General features: G+C 47.0%; 1 protein-coding gene across 2 annotated transcripts in view; it reads left to right on the top strand.

The window, feature by feature from the left end:
* PHIP (pleckstrin homology domain interacting protein) overlaps positions 1–24,722 on the top strand; it is a 2,101,228-nt gene that overhangs the window by 1,310,619 nt on the left and 765,887 nt on the right. For both annotated transcript variants that reach the window (XM_069606291.1, XM_069606290.1), the window contains exon 26: positions 12,477–12,601. In XM_069606291.1, coding sequence (XP_069462392.1) covers positions 12,477–12,601 — 125 coding nt within the window. The remainder of the gene's footprint in view (positions 1–12,476; positions 12,602–24,722) is intronic.

Below are 24,722 nucleotides of genomic sequence, written 5' to 3'. Positions count from 1 at the left end.
GAGGGGGGGTAAAAGTGATGTACATGGTTAGTAGAATACAAGATAAATAATGGGGCCAGCTGGTGGCAAGTGCAAGGTAAATGCCGGGAGAAAGGGCCTAAAGGATACAGAGACAGTCCCGTAGTGCAGGTAGGCAGTGCAGGGAAAAGTGGCTGGGCCAAGGACCGAGATCTGTGAGACCAGTGGACCTGCATGTCCATGTGCCCACTACGAACACATTTTCCTTGCTTTTCCTAGCTCTTCATGCATTCATTTATTCATGCATCCATTCATTAACTCTTCATTCCGGTATAAAAGCGTCTAAAGATTTACTGACATTATATTTGAAATTTCCATTGTGTCTCTGCGTAATGTAAAACGGACCGTGCTCTTGACAACGATTTTTCGTATACTGAACTAAAATGAAACTCGGTCTAGTTTCTGAATTTTCTGCCTTATCGTCTTACGTTATTGCACACCCCCTTCAAATGAAGTTCTTTCAGCATGGTCCCTGTCTCAAGGTCAAAAAACAATAGACCCTTATACTTCCAGTGCGACTTGTGGGCCTCTTCTGGGCGCGAGGTGAAAATCAAAGCCGCTGTTCTTCGCATTCTTTATTTGCAATATCCCGTAATAAAGGCCTCTGTGAGAACTGGAAGTTTATAATCCCTCTATGTAGTGCGCCTCAATGTGCAAATGCGAACTGGCTTCTCTCCCAAATGCCACGGCCTGCTTGGCGCGTTCTAAGTGCCCCAATTTTGTCCCCGTTGTCTGCGAGCTTTGCAGCCCAAATGGAGACATTTAATTTTTGGCGGAAGGTCAGGGAAAGTATAAAGCACCACAGGAGTTGAGTTAAAAGTGAGATTTATTGTTCGTTTGTTTTATTATTTGCAATACGCAAATCTCCCCTCCGTTAACAGTGCGCAAGAGTGTGCAGCATTTACATTTACATGAGATGAGACATGAGAAAAATATATACATACACATATATGAGGTGAATAGAGAGAATTCAAAGATGACACCCAGCTTGTTCGCCACCCATGATGGTGAAGGTAGGGGTTAGGGTTGCAGGTACACTGTACAATAACATTTATTTACAAAAAGACAATCGTATTGCAATTATTTAAACCGGGATTTGTACTTCACAACCAGCTGTGCTTCGGGTGGGCATGGCACAGTCGCAATGTTCGGTGGCAATGGATCACTGCTCTGCACAGAAACGTCCAAAATTCCATATCTGTGCTTCTCTAACACAGCAACAATAAGGCCTTTCACAAAGTCGAACTGCATTTCATCATAGACTGGTTTGATCACCCATTGCTTACTTCGTTTTGAAAACACCTTAGTGTAGCGAGGCATCCTTACTTTACCCCTAGTCCTAGATTGTTCACGTCCGACATTGCTGTTATGGGCCAAGACCGCTAGTAGAGTGCAATGTTTCATGCCCCAAAAGCTAAAATGCAAGCGCTTTGGCCTGTACTTTAGGCACATATTGTGGAACACCTCCAAATCTCCTGTGTGACAGGATTCTGTCAGTCCTCTCAAATCTCTTGATAGAGTTTTGTCGAAAACAATCTTCTCAATGGCTTTGTGTGTCGGTGAAGATGGAATCAACCACTTCTTCTTCATTGCCTCCTCTGGGGACAAAGGGCCATGTTCACATTGGTGGGAATGTAGGTTTTCTGACCAGCGGTGAACGTTGGTACAGTGGTGCATCAGTGACCGCCATTTTTCAAGTAGTATTTCCACTGACCCTTCACAAGTTTTTTAGCTCCACCAAAGATGGTTGGTGATAGACTGGGACCACTGCAAAATACTTTCAAAACCTTTTTTTTTTCCTGCAGCCGAGATTTTCTTACGGATTGATTTAGCAAGATGCCATACGTCAAATTGATGATTAATAAGCGGGAACTGCTCTCTCATTGTCTTGGCAATTGAAACGTGTCTGTCCGTGGCTATGAGGTCGATGTGCATTCCCCTTGATTGTAGATATTCCACTGATTTTATAAATCCTAGTTTCTCCATGGCCACTGAGGATGTACATTGTGTTACCTGCACGACCACCGAACTCCCAATTTTCTTACTATCCATGTCCTGAAAGTGGTAGGTGCAGTACTTGGCAGAAAATCCAGGGCTGACGCACTGTCCATCGCCGGCTAGCCTGAAACGTTTCCCTTCGAATGTACTTACTAGAGACAATTGTTCAATTTTCCAAGCATCACTAATGGCCGGAAACAGATAATCACGTTGGTATATGTAGTACAGCGATTTAGAAATGAAATGGAGTTGCACAAACTGAAAGAAAGCCTCTAACTTTCTAAAACTGGAGCCACTAAAAAGTGACGCAGCTGCACACAGTAGATTGCCTACTGGCATTTTCCCCAGCATCGTTTGTGCAGACCATGAGAACCTATGATTTAATCTACAGGCGGCATTTATTTTGACGTTACTGCCTTTTATTTGACGAGTCACATTAATCAATGGCTTCCCACATACTTTCCCTCTAACGGAATGCACACATTTCAGCATACTTATAATTTCCATCAAACAACTGTCGAATATAATGTATTTGCTCTCTTTCATTAGGCTGTCATCCTGCGTCAACGTTGTTTCGGCCTGTGACGTTGCGGAGATTTCAACACATGGAAAGTAATATCGCCGATATCCAGTTCTGATGCGTCTATGGATGCTGCGGCTGGTTCATTCTCTGTCATTTCGACATCTGTTACTTCAACATTGATGGGAGAACACAACAATGTTGACAGGTTTTTGGGTGGCAATTTTTTGGCGGTTGTAGATTGTGTGAATACATTCAATAACATCATCTTGTTGTGGTGCGGTCACACTGTAGCAATGGTCCAATGCAACTTTGCTGTATTCTCCAAACACAGTTGATTCATGTTCTGGCCATTGGACATGAGCATCTCGAGCCTGAACACGCCTCGCCTCAATTAATAGTTCCTCCATAGTGTACATGGTCTGGTAAGCAACATCTCTCATTCGCTTCACTGTCTGTGTATGTATAGTTCTGATACCCACGGGTAACTAGAGGAGAGATTGGAAAAGGGATGTTCAGTTTAAACACAAGATAAAGTGTAGTCCAATTGACTGGAAAAAACATAAAATAGTCCCCAGCACAACATTTTTTTTAAAGTTATGAACGATTTGTAACCTTTTTTTGGTTTTTTTTTCTTTGCAACTTTTTTGACTCTACCTTCAACATCTGCACGCTGTAGCTCCGATTCGTTTCCGCATGTCCTCCCTTCCTCTTGCGCTGCAACGTCTATTTTCTGTATCCGCATAGACAGCACGGAATGAGGCTCCATCGTCTCCCTGAAACCTAGTACTTTCATTACTATGTATCAAAATATTGTTAGCATAAAACACACGTGAGGACGAACACACAGGTACATCTCAATAGCCAAACACGATTTAAACATTGTGTGCAACAATCAAACGACAAGTATTCGACCAGTGATGATCTATTTCGATGGAGCTGTCAGTATCCATACCTCTGGCTCTGCATGGACTGCCATGAATGTTTGTATTGGAGAGGAGGCATCAGCATCTCCCTGAAACACAGTACTTGCATTAGTATGGTTTTCAATATTGGAAATATAACACACACTTGGGGTCGACGGCACAGGTACATATAAAGAGATAACCACAAATGATGCATTGTCTAAAACAATCATGGAAAATATAAATATGCAGATTTCATCGACTTATTTCTCCGATTTATTTACATCTGCATCATCTAAATGGGATGTTGTGATTGTAGTGGAAGCTCCGTTGTCTCCCTGAAACACAGCACTTGAGTTAATAGGGAAGAAAGTATAGCAAATGGAATCACGTTATATGATCACGCATGATGGAGCTGTCAGTATCCATACCTCGTGCTGCTGAAGAATATCTATGGATGTTGCAAATGTAGTGCACACTTCCGAAAGCTGTTGCACCGATTCGTATACGCATGGTCCCGCTTCCACTTCCCCTGTAATTACTTGAATGTCAGGCTCTGCATCAAGTGCAGGGGTTGACGCTCCATCAACTGCCTGAAACATAGTACTTGCATTAGTGAGGATTACAATAGTGAAAACATAACACACACCTGGGGTTGACAGCACAGGTACATATCAACGGCTAACCACGAATGAAACATTGGGTAGAACAATCAAACTACAAGAATTCCAGCTCTGATGATGACGCTCGATGGAGCTGTCAGTATCCATACCTCCTGCTGGTGAAGAACATCTAGAAATGTTGTAGATGTGGCGGACGCTTCAGCATCTCCCTGAAAGACAGTACTTGCATTAGTATGGATAACACTAATTATAACTGAAAACAAACACCAGTGGACGATAACTAAGGTGTATATCAATTGGAAAGCACTAACCAAACATTCGGTAAAATAATTACACAATAGAATAAAACTATTACTTGACATGCATAAAACAAGTCTGTAGCGGATTAGCCTAGTAAGATTACCTGATACGCGCTAGAAGTGGTTGATAACTGCGACCACGTCAAGGATGTAGAATGTTCTTGCTTCAGATTCAAGGGATAGTCAAGAAGTTGTAAAGGTAAATTAATGATTAATAATGAAATGCCAATATTAAAAATAGCCATGTAAGGCGACAGAATACTTGAAAAATGCTCAATACAGCACAGTTCCCTGTTCCCATATATATACATTGCATTTGTGGGTTATGAAATCGAAAAAGAATATATTGATAAATGTCATTATTCAAAAAACTATACACTCATATCAATATCGAAATTATTACAAGGGATAGAACACCTACAATATCAATTAATCCATTCGGCTACCTACACACTACCGCAAGGCCTAAAGCTAAATCCGGACACTTGACTCACCGGTGGCGGAATGTGGACGAATAGAGTGGGAATAGCGTTTTCGAGCAATTTCCGTGTCGTTCGCCGTTTATTCTTCTTTGTTACCCAAGATGTTGTGTACATGTCCAAGGAAATGTGCCGGCTGCAGATGCGGTATCGATCACCCTTCTTGTCCTGTAAGACTTGTTGGACTCTACTTTCCAGCTCATCCAGTGGATATCCGCAATGTCTGACCCATTCTCTTATTCGATCAACAGTTTTCGGGAATACATGCATTGTAGTGCCTTCATATTTCGCATGGGTCTTTGAAGGGCAACCGCTAATCGAACAGGCAGGCATTGTTGATAAATCTGAAAAGTAAACATCGACATTATTATACAATCTTCAAGAATAAAGATTTGATACAAAAGTAAATGAATCATACAATGATCAATGCAAGGTTTGTTTTGGTCGCAGGACCTATACCAGTTCATTATGTGTGGCTTAGTATTTGCATAAATTGCAGAAATGTATAAATGATGTGACTAAAATCTGAACATGTGACTCGTCCCTTGGATGTTCTGTCTTGCACGAGAAGGAAACATGCTTACATTATAGACTGGACCACCGAAGGATGCAATTCGATGACAATAGACACAGATGAAAATAAATAGATCTATTGATAGCATAGCAATGGATACTCAAGTCAATAGCAATGAGACCAATGAACATAGCACTATTGTGCACTCTTATCGCAAATAGATAGAAATTAAAAAATCTGCGAAATATGACTAGGATACATGGCCTTACCTTGACCAACAAACAGTTGGATTCAGCAAGCAGAGCAGTATGTTGCAGGAGAATAGGTGGGTGGCCACAGGTAGCACACTGATGGGTTTGCTCTAAGCGGTCACAGAAGTTCACGGATAGCACGACTGCGAGCAGATTAGCGTAGATCTCAGTGGTTGCCAGGTAGCACGTTCAGGAGTTGACTTGCAAAGCACAAAGATGTTCTCATGAGACATATCAAGTGGTTTATAAAGTATTAGAAACAGGGGTGTGTTTGTGAATGAATGACGTATGTATTTCGTGGTATTAGGGGGGGCGGCCTGCTTCAAGGGGAGGCCTGGCTGGAGACACAGGGTCTGAGGAGGCCATGTGACCGATGGCCCCTTGGCGTGGGATACCTTTTGAAGTGTACATGTAGTTTGGCACCTTGGCCTTTCGCGCCCGTGACAGCGTGCATCCACTGGCGCGAACCGCCTTTGATAGAGGGTGGGTGGGATGGAGGGGCCTGGGGCGTGCAGATACGGCACAGGAAGACTGCTGAATGGGGACACACTTATGTGGATTGCAGGGGGGCGGCCTGCTTCAAGGGGAGGCCTGGCTGGAGACACAGGGTCTGAGGAGGCCATGTGACCGATGGCCCCTGGGCGTAGGATACCTTTTGAAGTGTACATGCAGCTTGGCACCTTGGGCTTTCGCGCCCGTGACAGCCCCCCATGCCAGCGCTCATCCACTGGCGCGAACCGTCTTTGATAGTATATCGTTGCTTATCAATAACAAATGCCACATACCGGAGATTCTTGTGAGCACAGACCCACACTTCAACCGGTGTATTATGGTGGTCAAGACCCTAGGCCTGTATAATCCAATGGTAATTGTTAGTATAGATATATGTGTGACTTTTATAGAGACATAACCTACTGAAAGACTTTGAACAAGTGTTATTTAGTGCATGCATTATCGAGAATGTTATGTTAGCTTAGTTAGATAGTGACCACCCTGCTTCACATCGACCAGACCTTCACCCATTCGGAGCACAGATGTCTGACGTCCATCCTTGAATGGAGACACATTTGATTAATTTAAAAAATCGAAACAACCGTTGTTAAAATATATGTGGTGTTTTATTTTGTATCTTATTTTCCTGACATAAAAATACAAGACTTTACAGATTATACAGGTCAGGTTGCAGCACAGCGAGAGAAAATCCCCTGGACTGACCGCTGTCACTCGGGAAAGTTTCTCTTATGGCACGAATGGCACAGGCGGGTATCACTCTTCGAACGCGGTGTCCAAGCCTCCCGTGGAGCCACCATGTAAAGGAACAATAGGCCACCAGCCTGTACCACCTGTGAAAAGGAATGAAACAAACTGTTTTTAAATTACTAAGATAAGTTTAATAAAAGTTTGTTGTCAATGACAATTCTTGTAACTAATGGCATTCTGCACGGACAAATGCTATCTAGACAATGCACACTATTGAACGACTTTCATGCGTTACTATGATATGAATATATCATTTTGGATATAGTAGAAGAACATGAAATAGGAGTGGCATGACAAGCAGAGTACACTTACTCGTTACTCTGATTACGAGGACGAACAGTTGTGCGAAGATCATGCATAAGCACCATCATTATTCTCAACACGGTCTGTGTGAGGCAGGCTGCCCTGAAGTCTGGCAGCTCGGTGATGCATTGCGGTCGTGGCTCGCCTTCCGAAATGTAGGCCAGGCATCCCGAGTTTTCTCGGCAGCAGCAGTTCTCCTCCTCTGTTGGCATTAGCTCGCACCGATTGCATGTGCACCAGGTGGAGACGCCGTCCATGCGACTAGGCCCAGGCTCTTCATCTGTTGATTCGTCCTGCCAACTGCCGTCCGAATCCCCATCGTTTTCGCGTGCTTCCCTTTCCAGTAGTTCCTCCTAGGTATACTCGGGCTCGTACATGTAGGGCATTATTGTAGCCATTGTGTGGTAAACAAAATAAAATAATGTACCGAGATGGTACAGGTGTTCACACGGGCTACAAGCGGCGAAGGTAGCTGACCAGAGCACAGAAACGAGTCACAAAATACTCTAAGTAACACAGAGAGAGGAATGGAATCGAAAATCTGCTGCTGTGTGTTGTGAAACGGTCTGTTTATACTTATTGAGGAAAGAGGCGTCCTGCCATTTCCATGGCGACACGTCATTAGCTGAAGCGCAGCGAATGTTGACACAAGATGTGCTTTGGCGTTGGGAAATGGGCGGTACGAGTCTGCTGATGACAGGCTCAGGGGCGGGGGAATTGATTTAGTGCCGCAGAAGCAGGTCAGCCAGGGCGATGCGGCAAGTGATAGGATTATCACAAAATGGCGGCTCCCTGGCCCCTGTTTTCGTGTGCGTTTAATGGACGAAAACTCGGGTAAGGTCCATAGGAAAGTTTTCTAAAATCGAGCCACTTAGGCTTAAAAAAACATGGCCGACCCATAGGGACAATAACATTTTTTACTGGACCATGCCTTTAAGGCATTTATGGAGGAAGTGAAGAGGCCCACCCTCCAATTTCTAATCCCCCGCCAGGATAGCATCTCAATGTAATGCTAGCAAAGCTCATGGGACCCCCTTTTGAGCCTATGCACCAGTCGAGTCTTAAACACCTGACCTACAAGACTGCCTTCTTAGTGGCTATTACTTCCATAAGAAGAGTCAGTGAATTACAAGACTTGTCAGTGCAGCACCCTTTCTTTATTGTCCATAAAGATAAATTGGTTTTACGTATTCATCCTAGGTTTTCCCCTAAATTAATTTCTAAATTCCACCTAAACCAGTCCATTGAGCTCCCAGCTTTCTTTCAGAGTCCAACTAGCTCAGCTGAGGTTAAACTCCATACACTAGATGTGAGGAGAGCGGTCCTCTACTACGTAGACAAGACCAGGCTGCTTAGAAAGACAGATAAACTGTTTGTCTCCAAAGCAACAGCCAGAGAGGGGGACCGCATTTCCAAGAATGCTATCTTCAGATGGATAGTCAGATGTATACAACTATGCTATTCATTATCAAATAAAACACTGCCTTTCATGGCAAGAGTTCATTCCACACGGGGAGCACAGGAGCTACTCTGGCTTTTATTGCAAATGTACCCCTAGACAGCATTTGCAAAGCAGCTACATGGAGCTCAGTACATACTTTCACTCTGCATTATTGCATTGACACACATTCCAAAACAGCTACACAGGTGGGACAAGCAGTTCTAAAACATCTATTTGCCGCTACTCCTTCTCACAACCCACCACCTTCTCATAACCCTGCTTGCTAATCTATGCATAGCATGTGATCTAAGCAGATTCCACAAGCCTCAGAATGGATACATTACTCACCGTAATCATATTTCTGATGCATGTATCTGCTTAGATTCACATGCGCTCACCCTTTCTCCCCTGGGAGAGGGTGCATAGATGTTATGAGATTTCTGTCTATATCTGCTTGGATACAACTGTACTTGGATTACACTTCATGCAACCTCATGTCAGAACAAAACAATCTGAGGGACCCCGACGCGCGAAGGACCATGGGTACAGTGGACGTCACACTAGGGATGGTATTACTGGCACGTCCTGTCGACGTCGCTTTTTTCGAATTTAGAAAACAACTGTAATACTCCACAGCTTCCACTAGATGTCGGCATATGCATAGCATTTGAATCTAAGCCGATATAAGCATCAGAAATACCCTTTGTCCACCCCGAGGCGGATGATACGGAGTGGAGAGAGTTGCCCGGATACGGGCACGAACTAGAGAGGAACAGTGAACTAACCGTGGTCTTGTGGGGGGGGGGGGGTTTGGGTTGTTTTCTTGATATGCTTAATCAATCGCCAATGATGCTTTTCTGTATTCTTTGTTTATTTCTTGTTATGAAACCAATAAAAATATATATTTTTTTAAAAAGCATCAGAAATACGATTACGGTGAGTAATGTATCATATATATATATAATCAAGTGGTTAGTGAACCGCAAAACGCATCATCGTTATCCAGCTTTTTGCCTTCTCTTGTGCACATGCAATAATAAAGGAATCGATGTGCTACCTGGACATGCTGTGATGTTCCCTTATTGCTGAGTGGATACTTCCTCTGATTGGTTGCTCCCAGGTGTGAACTCCGTGAGAAACTGCTTTTTTTCAAAGGCTTTTTCCTTTTTTGTAACTCCGTGAGAAACTGCTTTTTTTCAAAGGCTTTTTTCTTTTTTGTATATACATGTGTGTATATATATTTCTGAGTCTTGTGGAATCTGCTTAGATCACATGCTGTGCATAGGCCGACATCTAGTGGAAGCTGCGGAGTATTACAGTTTGTTTTTCGAAACTCGAAAATGGGCTTCGACACACGGCGTGCCAGTAATACTATCCCTAGTGTGACGTCCACTGTACCCAAGATCCCTCACGCGTCTAGGATCCTCAGATTGTTTTTTTCCGCCATACTGGTCGGAAGCATTTTGCGGATGAACTGGTCAGGGATGTTTGCATACGCTTTTCCACCAACTCCTCATCAGGAAGGTGGTGAACAAGATGAACAGGGAATCGATGACGCTCGTCCTAGTTGCTCCCATGTGGGCGAGACAACCGTGGTTCCCATACTTACGCAGATTAGCGATGTGCAAACCCATCAAACTCCCGGGCTGGTACAACCTACTGTCCCAGCATCAAGGTCAAACAGTACATCCTCTACCCAACTGAATGAACCTAGCAGCATGGCTCCTGAGGTCATAGAGTTTGGTCATCTCAATTTACCTGAAAGATGTATGGACATCCTAAAAGAATCTAGGAAGCCTAACACGAGGCACTGCTACTTTGACAAGTGGAAGAGATTTGTTATCTGGTGCCAGAATAGACAAATCAACCCAGTTGATTGCACTCCTTCAACTATTGTTACATACATGCTCCACCTGCTGGATGCAGGACTGGTTTTTAACTCACTGAGGGTACACCTGGCAGCCCTGTCAGCATACACCACTTCCCATAACAAGGTGTCATGGTGGAAAGTACCGGTAGTTAAAGCTTTCATGGAAGGAGTAAAGAGACTTCACCCTCCTATTTCAAACCCACCACCAGGGTGGGACCTTAATGTGGTGCTATCTAAACTCACGGGCCCCCCATTCGAACCCATCCATAAAAGCAGTCTCAAACACCTGACTTACAAAACGGCCTTCTTAGTAGCAATTACATCTATAAGAAGAGTCAGTGAAATTCAGGCTCTGTCAGTGCAGGATCCTTTCTTTACAGTCCACAAGGATAAACTGGTTTTGCGTACACACCCTAGGTTCTCACCTAAGTTTATTTCCAAATTCCACGTGAACCAGTCCATCGAGCTTCCGGCTTTCTTCCAAAACCCACAAAGCTCGGCTGAGGTGAAACTACACACCCTAGATGTGCGTAGGGCGGTCCTCTACTATGTAAACAAAACCAGACTGCTAAGGAAAACAGACCAGCTGTTTGTCTCCGTAGCTACAGGCAGAGAGGGGGATCGCGTCTCTAAAGGTGCCATCTCTAAGTAAATTGTTAACTGTATCCAGCTGTGTTACTCCCTTTCTGAGAAAACTCTGCCTTTCCCGCCAAGAGCCCACTCTACAAGAGGCATCGGGGCCTCTCTGGCTTTCATTGGAAATGTACCCCTAGCCACCATTTGCAAAGCAGCTTACTTGGAGCTCTATTCACACTTTTACTCAGCATTACTGCATTGACACCCATTCCAAGACAGATACTCAAGTGGGACAAGCGCTTCTAAGACATGTATTTGCTCATGAGCCTCCTCATATCCCACCTCCTTCTTCTAACACTGCTTGCTAATCTATGCACAGCATGTGATCTAAGCAGATTCCACAAGCCTCAGAGGAGATACATTACTCAACGTAATCGTATTTCTGATGCTTGTATCTGCTTAGATTCACATGCGACCCACCCTTCCTCCCCTCTGAGAGAAGGCGCATGGATGCTTGTAGTCTTATCTTCTATCTGCTTGGATTATCTGTAATCCCGCTACTCCTCATGCTACCTCATGTCACAAAGAAAAAACACAATCTGAGGGTCCTAGACGCGTGAGGGATCATGGGTACAGTGGACGTCACACTAGGGATAGTATTACTGGCACGCCCTGTGTCGACGCCCATTTTCGAGTTTCGAAAAACAAACTGTAATACTCCACAACTTCCACTAGATGTCGGCCTATGCGCAGCATGTGAATCCTAGCAGATACAAGCATCAGAAATACGATTACGGTGAGTAATGTATCTCATGTGTGTATATGTGTTTTGATCTGTGCAGGTACTGTTGCGTATTTTAAATTGGCATCCTACGGAAGCGTGGTTCGCTATACATATGCTTAGGAGGGTGCCGGATTGCATTCACACCTCCTCTTTGTCAGGATCACTTCTGTGCATTCTATTCTAAGCATGTGAATCCATATAAGATCCAATGCTGGAGAAGGGAATAGTTTCTTACCTGTAACTCCATTTCTCCAGCATTGGTATCTTTCATGGATTCACATGCGCCCACCGGCCTCCCCAGAATGCAATCGTCTTGTATATCTAGGTTTCACCCCATTCTGCTTTGGAGGGATACCAATGCTGGAGAAATGGAGTTACAGGTAAGAAACTATTCCCTTATTCTGTAGTCAGGCTTGAGGGATCTGAGGAAAGAGGATTCACCTTCTGTACTAAAATAATAAATACCCTTACCTTCATCTAGAGTCCTTCCTGCTTCCTCAGTGATAAGCTGATAGCAACTGTAGTGCATTCAACTTTTGTTTTAAACTGGATACTTGTATTAATAATGCTATAGTTGCAAATTGTATATTTAGTATTTACCAACATTTTATGCATGGTGTTTATTTCTGACACAGGACCAAGAATTAATGAAAATAGTTGGCATTAAGTATGAAGTCGGATTACCCACACTTTGCTGCCTTAAGTTGGCTTTTCTTGACCAAGACACTGGAAAACTGACTGGAGGATCATTCACAATGAAGTAAGAGGGATTTGTGTCCATAGTTGTGTAATAAAAATGAAAACGTATTCTATTCATGTACATTTGCAGTTAAATGATTCAATAGTACACATTTCCCATCTTCAATTATTTGACTATTTGATAGTCCAATTTATCATTTACAAAGGTTTGTGTTCTTGTGATTAAAATGTATATTTTTCCTTATTCAAACTGCATCTTGATGTGACTGAATCCTGACTAAAAGTATGTTAAGTGCCACTATCTCTAAAGTGATAGCAACACATTGAACCATATTTGATGCAGTGTTTCAAACCTTGTGATACCTTGTTCTTGAGCAATGAAACTGAATTTTTCTTTGCATTTCTGAGGCTTGTGGATTTGCTTAGAACCCCATGCTTTGCATAGGCTGTCTTCTAGTGATTGGTGCCAAGTATTAATTACACTATCTCTTTTGTCGATTTAAAAATCAGTATGGTGATATGTCCCATCATACTATGCTATTTTTATGTACACAGTTACCATTATCCCTTGCGTGTCGAGGTCCTCACTGTTTTTTTCCCCACTATCAGGTTCGTCACTATACCCAGGGTTCTTGTTATATTATTGTTATACTGGAGATCAAACAAGACTATTATTATTAGTATTTATGGTAACTTGACATCGAGAATCACTCAACGAAGTCTGTATACCCACCATGTTTTCTTCGGCGGTGGTGCTTGTGATTTCGGAAGATGGGCGGCCAACTGTCAACAACGTCTCCAGGCCTTTAGTTGTTAGATTGGGGAGAGTCGTGGAAATATATTGAACTGTTCTATGCTACTGGAGATTGTATACATATATTTTCCCTCTATTTCAAATAATCTCCCTGTCCGCAGTCTTCGACAATGGAGAACCCTCCTGTAACCATAAGTTTCGGTGGAAGGATGCAGTGTGTGTAATTACTGTCTTCTGCTGGACCATCAGGAGAGGTGTTGAGCCTCAAAGCTCTTTAAAAAATGGATTCTTACTGGCCACCAGGGGGTGCACGGATGAGTTGGACCTCCATGTGAGCTACCACCCCACGGTCCATAAAGTGGTCTGAGCCCCCACTCAATGGCCCCACCCCGCTAAAAAGCTGATGGGAAGGCACCCTCCCGCATCTGAACGAAAATCGGAGAAAATTGGTGCAGGGCTCCCTAAGAAAGCGATTCTGTAGACACGTGTGAAGATCGCGGCCAGGCACGACCCATGCCCCTGAAAGTGAAAGCAACCCGGCCCGAAATGCTCTGTTGGAGTTCTCGTCGTGAAACGCGTGGTGGATCCACAACATAGAGGAGGCCTGAGGCGGAGGCGTCTATCTTCCTAGAAGGCTCACCATCTGTGCTCAGCAAGAGAACCAGCCCTTAAGGGGCATGCACACGGACAGAGGACACAGTGGCGGTCGCACCCGGGGGGCAGCACCTCGTGTGGACTCGAAGGTGAGACAGTCGGCACATCTGGGGACTCGGATTTCGCCTCTACACAAGCAATAGCCTCAAACCTTAAGGCACCGGGTTGAAGCTGACTCTTGGTAGGAGACCCTAGTCTAGCGGCGCCTCCCGAACTGGCCCGCACTCCTGGAATCACTCTGAAGACGTCCGTATCGCAAATGGACAAAGTCAATTTACACTGGCTGATCTGGAAAACCCAGCGTGGTGAAGGGAGGACATAGAGGTTCCCCAGGGTCCGATCGAGGCAGAGCTGGAGGAAAGTACTGACTCGGGAAGATTTGGGAGCAGCATCCTCCTCTGATCTATATAAAACCACAGCCTCCTTTACATGATGATTAGGCAAGTGGAAACTTGATAAACCGGAACAAAAGTGGAACTCTACATACCCCACAAAGGAATGTAACCCCCTCATGCCGCGGCAGCCACAACTCATTGCACAACGCAAGAGGCTGCTAGAGGGCTGGGCCCCCGACAGCGGGGCGTGTGCCCTCCTCTAGGGGTCCCTGATACAACTGCCATGACGTTAAGATCTCCTCTGCCCTCACAATTGCCTACAAATCAGGGTCCCTGGAGTCAACATGAGATTCACCAACAATTTCTGAGGCAAGGAGGGCGGAATAACCTCTCTTCTCTACTGGATATCCCGAGAATAAGTGTTTAACTGGGGAGGGGTTACACCCCGACAGCTGTTGAGATGGTTGATGGCCTACTGCGGATTGTAATTACACTCTCACGGCCCTGGGAGAATCGAACAGAGAACTATATCAGAATAGGCCGTGCTCTAAGAAGGTGATCTCACGGCGCAGAAGTTGATGCGGTAGAAGACTGCATAAAACAGAGCACAGCATATTGCCGCAGTACCACCTATTAGGCCCATGGACATAAAACTGAAGCTTGCAGCATATCAATTTGTCCCACATCGCACTGACCCTGGTCACTCTAAAGGCCCGAGAATGACGACGCCAGGAGCTGAGGCAGCCGCAACTAAGGGTGATGTAACAGCTCTCCTGAACGAAATTAAAAGCATGAGGGCGGACATTGGTGGAAAAGTCGACAAAATAGCACAGCAAATTGACAAGAGGGAAGGAAAGACTGGAAGTCTCAAATACACTGGAGTCTCAAATAGATCAAAAGATCACAGAAATAGAAGCCAGGGTAGAAGAGTTCTGTCCAAAAATGAACAATTTGGAAAACTGGGAAAGACGGAACAACCTGCGTATCTTCGACATTCCAGACAGAGAAGGGGAAACTGAACAGGATCTGAAAAGGACCCTCCACACGATCATCAAAATCCTCTTTGAAGATGAGTCAGTCGATGAACCTAAAATCGACTGCAAACATAGAGCTGGAGGGACAGCGGGGGGTCCAAAGACGGTGCTAGCACAGTTTCACAACTATGCTGACAAAGCTAGCGTCCTCGAAGGACAAGAGCACCCCACAGATCCTACTGGATACAGTGAGAGTCTCAATCTTCCAGGACCTGTCGCCAAGAACTCTGGCCATGAGAAGGATGTGCATGTCACTTACCAAATGGCTTAAAGAAAAAGTGTCTGGTACCGTTGGGGCTACCCATTCTCACTCACGTTTGAGTGGGAAGGAAGCCTGATAAGACTGAGAACGAAGAAGGATATCCAGACCTGCATTTCCGATCTGCTGGGAAACCAGGACGATGAGCCGGTTCAAGGAGGGAGACGAGACGAAGACAGGCAATGACATATCCAAGGCCCAAAGCGGGGGCGAATGCGCAGCTCCAGAAAATATAGGAGGATGAATCCTTGCCGGGTACTGACCACTGAGGGTGCTATTATGTGCATCACAGAGCCGGCAGGATCAACCATGTGGCTGACGAGAAGCATTGTTGCCGGCGATGCGGATCTACGAGGAAGACCACTAGTCCTCATAAGCAAGTGGTGGCCTTAAATGCCGAGCCGACACGTGATGCCCTAATGGTACTGCACCTGAACAGCAGGGCTTTAAAGGAATTCCTTGAAGCGAGAGGAATCCATTTTAGGGATTACCCAGTAGCAGGGCAGAAGGACCGACAGACGCCCTACTCTCTGTTACGGGTTAAGAGGTACTCGTGAATAAGTCGAAGGAAGATTGAATTAATGCAGAAATGTTTCGATTAAGATGATCCGGGGTGGTTTGAAAGGGGGGGGGGGACAGGGATGGGGGCTCAATAGTTACTTGAATGTTTTGTGTAGAGACTGTGGCAGTTCCGGTTCTCACTGGTGGTCCGACTCCGGCAGGGAAACGTTAGTCAAGCTGGTTCGGACGCCATTGAGCAATCAGGCGGGGGAGGAGGGAGGAAAGGAACAAAGTGTTTTGTAGGTACGGGATATGTGGTCTACTGAGTTAAATATGTAAACCAGAATGGTTATGGTCTATCACGCGAACACGACAAATCACGCATAGGTAATGGCAGTAAAACTCCCTACAGAGAAAGGTAAGCTTTCTCGATTAGGTACGCTCAACGTTAAGGGGCTTAACTCCCCTACAAAAAGGTCTCTGGTGTGCAAGGAATTTCGGAGATCTGACATAGATGTACTCTTTCTACAAGAGACCAAGTACGCTCATGGAGAGGAACGTAGGATCCTGCACCCTAGGGTGGGGATGGAATATTGGGGATCGGGTCCTCTTAAGAGGGCGGGAGTAGGGATACTCAATAGAAAAGAGCTGAACCTAAAGGTCTCTAAGGTGTGGACGGATGTAGCGGGGAGGGTACTCATGGTGGTGGGTACTAAGGGAGATCTCATGGTCACATTAGCGACAATGTATGCTCCTAATGCAGGCCAGGCTAAGTTCCTACAGCGAACAACATCAAAAATAATGTTGGAAGCTGCTGGACATGTGATATTGGGAGGAGACTAGAACTTTTAGGCAGACACTAGAACGGACAAGCAAGCAGTTAATCCTGATCTGCCAGAACCGGCCGAATGGCAGTAGTCGAGATGATGGGGACATACAGGCTTTGAGATATATGCGGGAGCTACACCCAAGCACCACATGTTTCACCTTTTACTCTGCACCCCACGGTACTTACACAAGCATTGATTACATATACGTGTCTGAAGAATTGGTAGAATTTACAACCTGTTCTAAGATCGAAACTATCTCATGGTCAGATCACGATATGGTCTCCGCTGATATAAACCTTGGTGCCCTCCCATGTAAAGGGGCTAAATGGCGATGTAATGAGACTCTGTGGAAAGACTCAGTCTTTCGAAACAGAAATGGAAACCGAGATAAAGGAGTACATCAAGGCTAATAATACGGGTGACGTATCAAAGAGAACAGAATGGGTGTTAGGGAGAATTCTCATCTATAGCTAATTTCCCTTACCTAGTGAGTCCCTCAGCAGCTTTGCTGGATTTCTGGAGTTTATTTTTTCCACTGGGTAAGAGTGAGCGCTTTTTCACCACTCTTACCTGTGTTTTGCCATGTGTATTTCATCTATTTTTGTGATTGTGGACTCTGGAGTACCCCACTTCAGTAGCCCCCCTCTTTTGTGTGTTACACAGCACCTTCAGTGCAGTGACACAGGGTTGTCTTTTTGACTTCCCACCGACTCCATTTCTGGGGCTGACTACTGTCCCCCAGAAAAGGGTAAAGTTGCCATTAACTTTACATAGTCAATTAACCAGATCCAGTACACACCATCTTACATGGAGTATTGGAAAGGGTTAATTCTTAGCCCTTTTTATCTGTACCTCTTGGAGCATTGTTTCGTTCCCTTAACATTAAGACTTGGCTGGTGGCAGTGGTGCCTACCCTAATTCTCCTACTGCGATTATATTACATAACGTGGTAGTGTTTTATGCTATTTTAGTAGCCTCGAACTTTAAACCCGCTAGCCCAAATACTTTTTATGTCGCCTCCGGTTGGGTAACATCCTTCTTGGGTCTTTCTTTGCTTGGCAAACCAGGTTTGCCTCCTTTGTTTGCCAACCTTTGGCGGCTTCTGTCCAGAAGCCCTTCTTTGGCATCAGGGTGTCTAGCTGGCTGATTGTGAGGGCGGGCTGTAGTCGCCCCCTGCACAGGGTCTCGTTTGAGACCTGAGTCGCACTTTGTGTTGATTGGCTGAGGTGGTTGTCCGGGCTGGACAACCCCCCTGCTGAGTGATTGACAGCCAAGCTGTGTGAATGGGGTATTTTGGCATAAAAGGCAGGACTCATGAGCTAGAAGGCAGAGTCGCCACGGGAACTGCAAGGAACCGAAGAGAAGCGGAGAAGCCGGCTGCTGCAACCCCGAGTCCCGGTGAAGCCCTGCTGCAGTCCTAAGCTATCTACCCCTTCAATGACCAGAGAAGATCCAGTCCGGAGTCGTCTTCCCTTGAGCCTAGTGGGATCAACCAGCTCGTCTTTTCTTCAGTCAGAGAATCCTCTCCTGGGTCGAAATCACTGCTGTGCTGTAGTGATCCGGATAGCCATCAGAAGAGCCCTCTCTTGATTTAAAGCAGCGAACCTTTTATTTATCGTTGTCTTTTTCGCTGCTGCTGGCCTCATCCCTGGGTAGTGCAGATCGCTCCAGACGTTGTCCTTCTTGTCCCCATGACTGAAGCCGCAGGAACCGTGAGTCTGCAGGAACTACCAGGAACAACTGCCATGGCACCAGCTTTTCTCGAACAGAATAAGTTACTGTGCACACTTGGTCATTCTTTCCGTCTGACCAGCCGGAATCGGGTAAACCCTTTTTCTCCATGAAGATTTGTTCTTTCTTTGTTCCCTCTTATAACGTTTCCTTCCATTTGACAATCTTTACAAACTCTTGGCATCTCGAACTGTTCAACGTGTGATCCTCAGCAACTGAGCATCTGCTCCATTGACACTGGCACAGGCCTATGGACTTTAATCTGTATCTTTGAATAAGTCCTTGAGTCTCCTTGCCTTGAAAAAGTAATGCCTATGATTTTTATTCACTTTTCCCTTGTTTGAAATTCTAAAGTACAAAGTGTGTTTTTGTTACGCTCACCTGGTATCCACGGGGACGCCACCCAGCCCTGGTTGGATGATTCTTTGTTTTCCCACCTCAGTTGGACTCTACTCCTTCCTCCCCCTTGGGCCTTCTCCTCACCTTAATATTGTAGAAGGTGGATTCTCCGTCCTGCTCCTCGTGGCAGGGGCGCATAGATGTGGGGGGCGAGCAGCGACCACGTTAAGCCCCCTGTGGGAATCCAGGCCTGCTGTGACTCCCTAGGTTTGCTGCTTTACAGTCTTTATATGCAGTTCTTATGTTCCTCTTAGTTCGAAGAATAATGTCTTGCTTCTTTCCTTTTAGGTATGGAAAGGTATTTTGGTATTGTCATGCAGTTTGAAGATGAGCATGGGCTGGTAGGCGAAAGCGCGGAGTGTGTGCGATGCTGTCCGGTGAGTAATGCGCGATGCATGGCGCTGTTTCGCCTTTTTATATTGCTAACCTGTGTCTTCTCTCTCCGTGCAGGTCGTAATGCTCCTCGCCGAGTGCTGTGATGTTCCAGCAATGATACTGACCAGGAGATGACTACCCAGGTAAGAATTGTGTGGCTTTCTTCGTTCGGGAGGAAACGGGAGGAAGCGCTTATTAATGCTGTCTTTCTTCCTCCTCTTTCCAGGTTATAGTATTCCAGGATGCATGCGGTGCCGGATGATGGAGTTGGTACCTTCAGTTGAGTGGAACTGAAGTCGGTAATGGATTGAAGACTGGATACTATTCCAGGTAAGTTTCGTAGTGTTCTTTCTCTCTCTGCAGGTCCTTGGTTTCGGGTAAGCTGGCATCAAGAACTGGACACGGTGAGCATTACGCTGCCCACAGCAGAATAACACGAAGCGTGTTCTGCTGTTTGGGTGTGGTTTAAATAGTCTCAGGGAAAGTAGTGCAGGTAAAATAGTTCCAGGCCTGCCACACCCAAAGTAGTCCAGGGAAAGTAGTCCCAGGCCTGCCACACCCAAAAGACTAGACAGCATAGCTCAGTTCCTTGTAACTGAGCTATGTGTGCGCCTCCATGTTGGCTGAACCCCACAAGTTAAATAGTCCCAAGTAAATAGTCTCATTATAATTTTGGTCTTCATGATGGCGCCAGGACTTACTCCAAGAGAGTCTTGGATAAGGTTTTAAGGCCTTTGACCTGGCCCTGACTGGAAGGCTGACTTGATAGTGAGGGCCAGGGTTAAGGGACATGACAGCTTTTACTTTGCGAGCATTTCTATCCGCGGGTACGCGTTAGTATCGCAACACCAGTCTGTCAAATCCTAATGTACTTAACTAGAATTTACTGGAACAAGAGGAATTGGTTGTGTAGTGTATTTTACGTGTGGTTTCGAATTTATAGAAGTTAGTGTTTTTATAACAGATGGTTTAAAAAAAATGTACTTATAATTTTTTACCTGAAACCTTGAGTCAGTGTTTGCTTGAGTCACAGTAATTGTGGTCCTTTGTGTAATCTCTACTACTGCTCATTTACTCTTGAGATACCACTTTAGCAGTGTAGTACAGGCGTGTACCAAAGGTGAACTTGTATTACCACTTGTAGTCTTAATTATGTGTAGTGTCTCTAAGGGCACTGCACAGGATTCTGCCTAACAATGGGAGGTGGGGAAAGCGGCGTGGCGGGGGTTATTGATTAGAGAGGGAGCTAATAAGAAAAGAGAAAGGGCTCTGATAGAAAACAAACAAAGAGGAGATAGCCCACCTAGACTGGGCCGCACGGACCAACATTGAGGGTAGAGCTGAGAAGATTGCTGTAGCCAGGCAAAAGCAGGATGAGCTCCTTGAGGGGAGGTAAGTGGTCCGTAAACTTCTGCTTCTCAAACAAAAGCATTACGAGAAGGGGAATGAAGCAGATTCTCTCTTGGCAGCTAGATTGCAAGGCCAGAGGGACGATAGGTGGGTGACGACCATAGCCGGGGGAAGAGGGAGACACCCATGACGCACAGTGCAAAGGTATCCCAGAAGCGTTTGTGCGGTTTTACGACCATCTATACAAATCTGAAATAACCCAGGACAGAACTGAGATAGATAAATAGATATTTGCGCAGCGTGGACATGCCGAAACTGACCTAGGTGGAGGCAGACGCGGTGGACGCCTCATCACGGCCGAAGAGGTAGAAAAAGCGGTGAAGAGGTTACCATTGGGAAAGGCCCCCGGAAATGACAGCTATACAGCAGGCGCCTTTGCAATAGCCCCTCCTCCCCTTTTTGGTCGAACTATTTCATGATCTACTGGAGACGGGTATTACACCTTGTTAGGCAGAATCCACTGCAGTTCCCTTGGGGAGCACAACAGCAGATTAAGACTACAGGTATATGCAATAAATTCAATTCGGTATCAGTCTGTACCACAGAGATTTAGTTGGTAGCTGAGGCTGAGCAGTCGGACTTTCAAGAGGAAGATGAGCAGTATTCAGGGTTTACACATTAGAACTACAGTACTAAGGTACAAGGAAACACTGACCAAAGCTTTGTATTAAAAGGAATATATATATATATATATATATATATATATATATATATATATATATATTTCTCCAGCATGGGGTCTGGCATGGATTGACATGCTCATGAATATTCTTCTGATCTGTCTTTCGTAGTAGTAACCAATCACTGATCTCTGCGTCATACTGACCACAGCCAGTGACTGCCCTCTACCTAAGCCCCGCCTCTGGCAGCCATCTTCAGATTTTTACCGCACGTTCAAGTGTTGGGAGTCCTCGTGCTTAGCTCTCGAGCTTTTACTGCGTGTTTCGTGCTTTTTCAGGTGAATTTTCACATTTTTCCGGTTAATCGAGCCTCAAGCTCCACCGTTTCTACTCCCGTTAACGGCTACCCGTTACGGGATTTTCCTATGCCTCTCAAGGGTGAAGATTTCGTCGAATCAACTTCTTGGAGGATTCCAGAAGATTCGCGGCCTACTTCGAGATGGCCCAGGACGCGAGTTTGTCACCCGGACCCAAGATGTTTCGCAGCTGCCCTGGATGCGGGCTGCAGAATGTGTTTAAGGAAGACGAACATTCGCAATGCCTCTACTGTCTTCATGGGGACAAGACTCATGTAGAGAAGGACTGTCAGTTCTGAAAGAACTTGTCGGAGCGGACCATGAGGGACCGTTGATCCCGTCTTGCCAGCTGGTTGGAGAAGGGCTCAACGGGTGAGAAGAAGAAGAAAGGGTCCGAGCGGGCTTCTAAGTCCTGTGCGGGCACCCTGGCGACAGGGGCCCAACACCAGGCCAAGCGCTGCGAGTCCGCTGGCTCCGGGAGCGCCAAAAGGTCGGGCTCTTCAGTCGCCAGGCAGGGCGCGCCTTCCCCGGCACTGTCAACCACGAGCCAGCGCTCCGGTTCGGGGAAGAGGAAGCCCGGGACCCCAGGTAAGCTTCGGGAGACGCCCTGTCCGATCTCGGAAGAGGGGGGGAGCGAGACGTCGCCCCTCCCCCTAAGGAGAAGGCCCGGGACGCACCTAAGGTGGTGAAGGCCCCTATCCAGCAGGCAAATGCCTCTATCGAGGCGATCGCGGCGACTCTGGCCAAGCCGGCAGAGACCCCGCCAGCGGAGACTGCCTCCGGGACTAGAGTTTACCTGCCGCCAAGGAGGGAATCCTCTTTTCAGCCCATCGTCATGGCCACCATGATGGAAGAAGCGAGGGGGGGCACGGTAGCCTCCTCGAGCTCGGAGTCGGCCTCGGAGGAGGAACTGACCGAGGCCGTGAGGAACCTCGAAGTCCAATTCGAGAAGGTTTGATCCCGTAAGGAAGATCCTCGGGAGATAACCGAGGAAGACGACGATGGCGAGGAAGAGCAGCCTTCCCTTCCGGCGCAGCCGGAACCTAGGCCTCAGGATGGCTCGGTGGTCATTTTGTCTGCGATCCAGTCGTTATGCTCTGAGATAAGGACTAGATTCCCACGGCCCAGGCCGGAGGAACCGCAACCTGGCCCGTCGGGAAGTCCTCAGAACAAACGACAGAGGACCCAACCCTCTCCTCCACTCACCCCCGTAAGGCCTACAGTTCCCTCCTCATCCTCCCACGAGTCGGGAGATGACGGTGCGATGGGCTCGACGACGGGTTCTGAGGGCCTCACGCCCGACGAGATTGGCTCATTCCACGCCAGAAAAAGGAAGGTTTCCTCTATCAGCGCCGGGAGGCCAAGAGGAAGACTGTCATCGCGGTGCCTCTAATCGATGACATCTGGGAGGAGGGCCTGTCGGTTCTCAAGAACCCCTCCATGGCACCAGCCAAATGGGACCGGTACGAGAAGAAGTACTGGGTCCCCGAAACCGCTCACCTGTGCCTCAGGGCCCAGCCAACGCCAGACTCGGTCGTCTCGGCGGCGGCGAAGAAGAAAGCGGCGGGGTCAGGAGCCTCGACGTCGAATTCCCCGCCGGATGGCGAGGGAAAGAAGTTGGACGCCATGAGGCGGCGGGTCATTTCGTCGGCGGGGACGACGATCAAACCGGCCAACACCCTGGCGATCGTGGCCCGTTACGACAGGGAGCTCTGGTTTAAGATGGCCCCCATATTGGACTTCCCACCGGACAACAAGAGGTCTAAGGCCCTGGAAATACTTCAAGAAGGCAAGGTGGCGTCGGACCACGCCATAACGGTGGCAACCGATATTGCCGATACCGGGTTCCGCCAGCTGGGCAACGGTGTTTGCCTACGACGACAGGGTTGGCTCCGGGCGACCGACTTCCGCCAGGGTGTTCGACATGCCGTTCGACGGCAGCAACTTGTTCGGGAAGGCGGTGGACGAATCCCTCCAAGCCATAAAGACGGACACGGAGACGGCCCGCGCCCTAGGAGCCCTTCAGCAGCGACGGCCCTTTCGGAGCTCCGGAGGCAGACAGGGTGCCTCCAAAGGATCCAGCGGTGGCTCGTCGTCCTACCGCCAGGCGGCACGCTCCTCGTCTCAGGAGGCCTACAGGGGTCGCGGCAAGCAGGGAGCGCCTCGCCGCCGTCGGCAAGGTGGCCAGGGCAGCAAGGCCACCACCTCCAAGCAGGTCTGAACCGGCCGTGGTCTCGGGCCCCCACCGAAGCACCCCGGTGGGAGGCCGGCTGACAAATTTCGTCGGTGTGTGGAAGTCCATCTCCACCGACCGTTGGGTGCTGGATACCCTGGCAAGAGGACACTCTATCGAATTCCTGAAGAAGTGCCCTCACGTTCCACCTGTGGCCAGGAAGGAAAATCACATCCCGCAACTGCTGTTGGAAGTACGGGCGATGCTCAGGAAAGGCGCCATCGAGCTTGTCCCGAAGAGGCTCTGGGGTGTACTCAAGGTACTTCCTCGTCAGGAAGAAGACGGGCGGCTGACGCCCCATCCTGGACCTTCGTTGTTTGAACAAATACATCAGGTCACAAAAGTTCAGGATGGTCACCCTCCAGCACGTACTGGGACAGCTGGAGGAAGGCGATTTTCTTTTGTCGTTGGACCTGGAGGATGCATACTTCCACGTTCCCATCCTCAAAAGTCACCGAAAGTTCCTCAGGTGCACTGCCGTTCGGATTGAAGTCGGCCCCCAGGGTCTTTACCAAGTGCCTAGCACCTGTGGCGGCGCGGCTGCGCCTGCAGGGGATTCACGTCTACCCCTACCTGGACGACTGGCTCATCCACTCAAGGACGAGGGAACTCGCCGTCGAACACACTGCGAGGACCATCCAGCTACTCACAGACCTGGGATTCGCTATAAACTACCTAATGTCCCACCTGG

The sequence above is a fragment of the Ambystoma mexicanum genome, chromosome 4p (assembly GCF_040938575.1).
Source record: "Ambystoma mexicanum isolate Mex_15411 chromosome 4p, UKY_AmexF1_1, whole genome shotgun sequence".
In the NCBI taxonomy this organism is placed as follows: domain Eukaryota; kingdom Metazoa; phylum Chordata; class Amphibia; order Caudata; family Ambystomatidae; genus Ambystoma; species Ambystoma mexicanum.
This window is presented reverse-complemented; position numbering and strand designations above follow the sequence as displayed.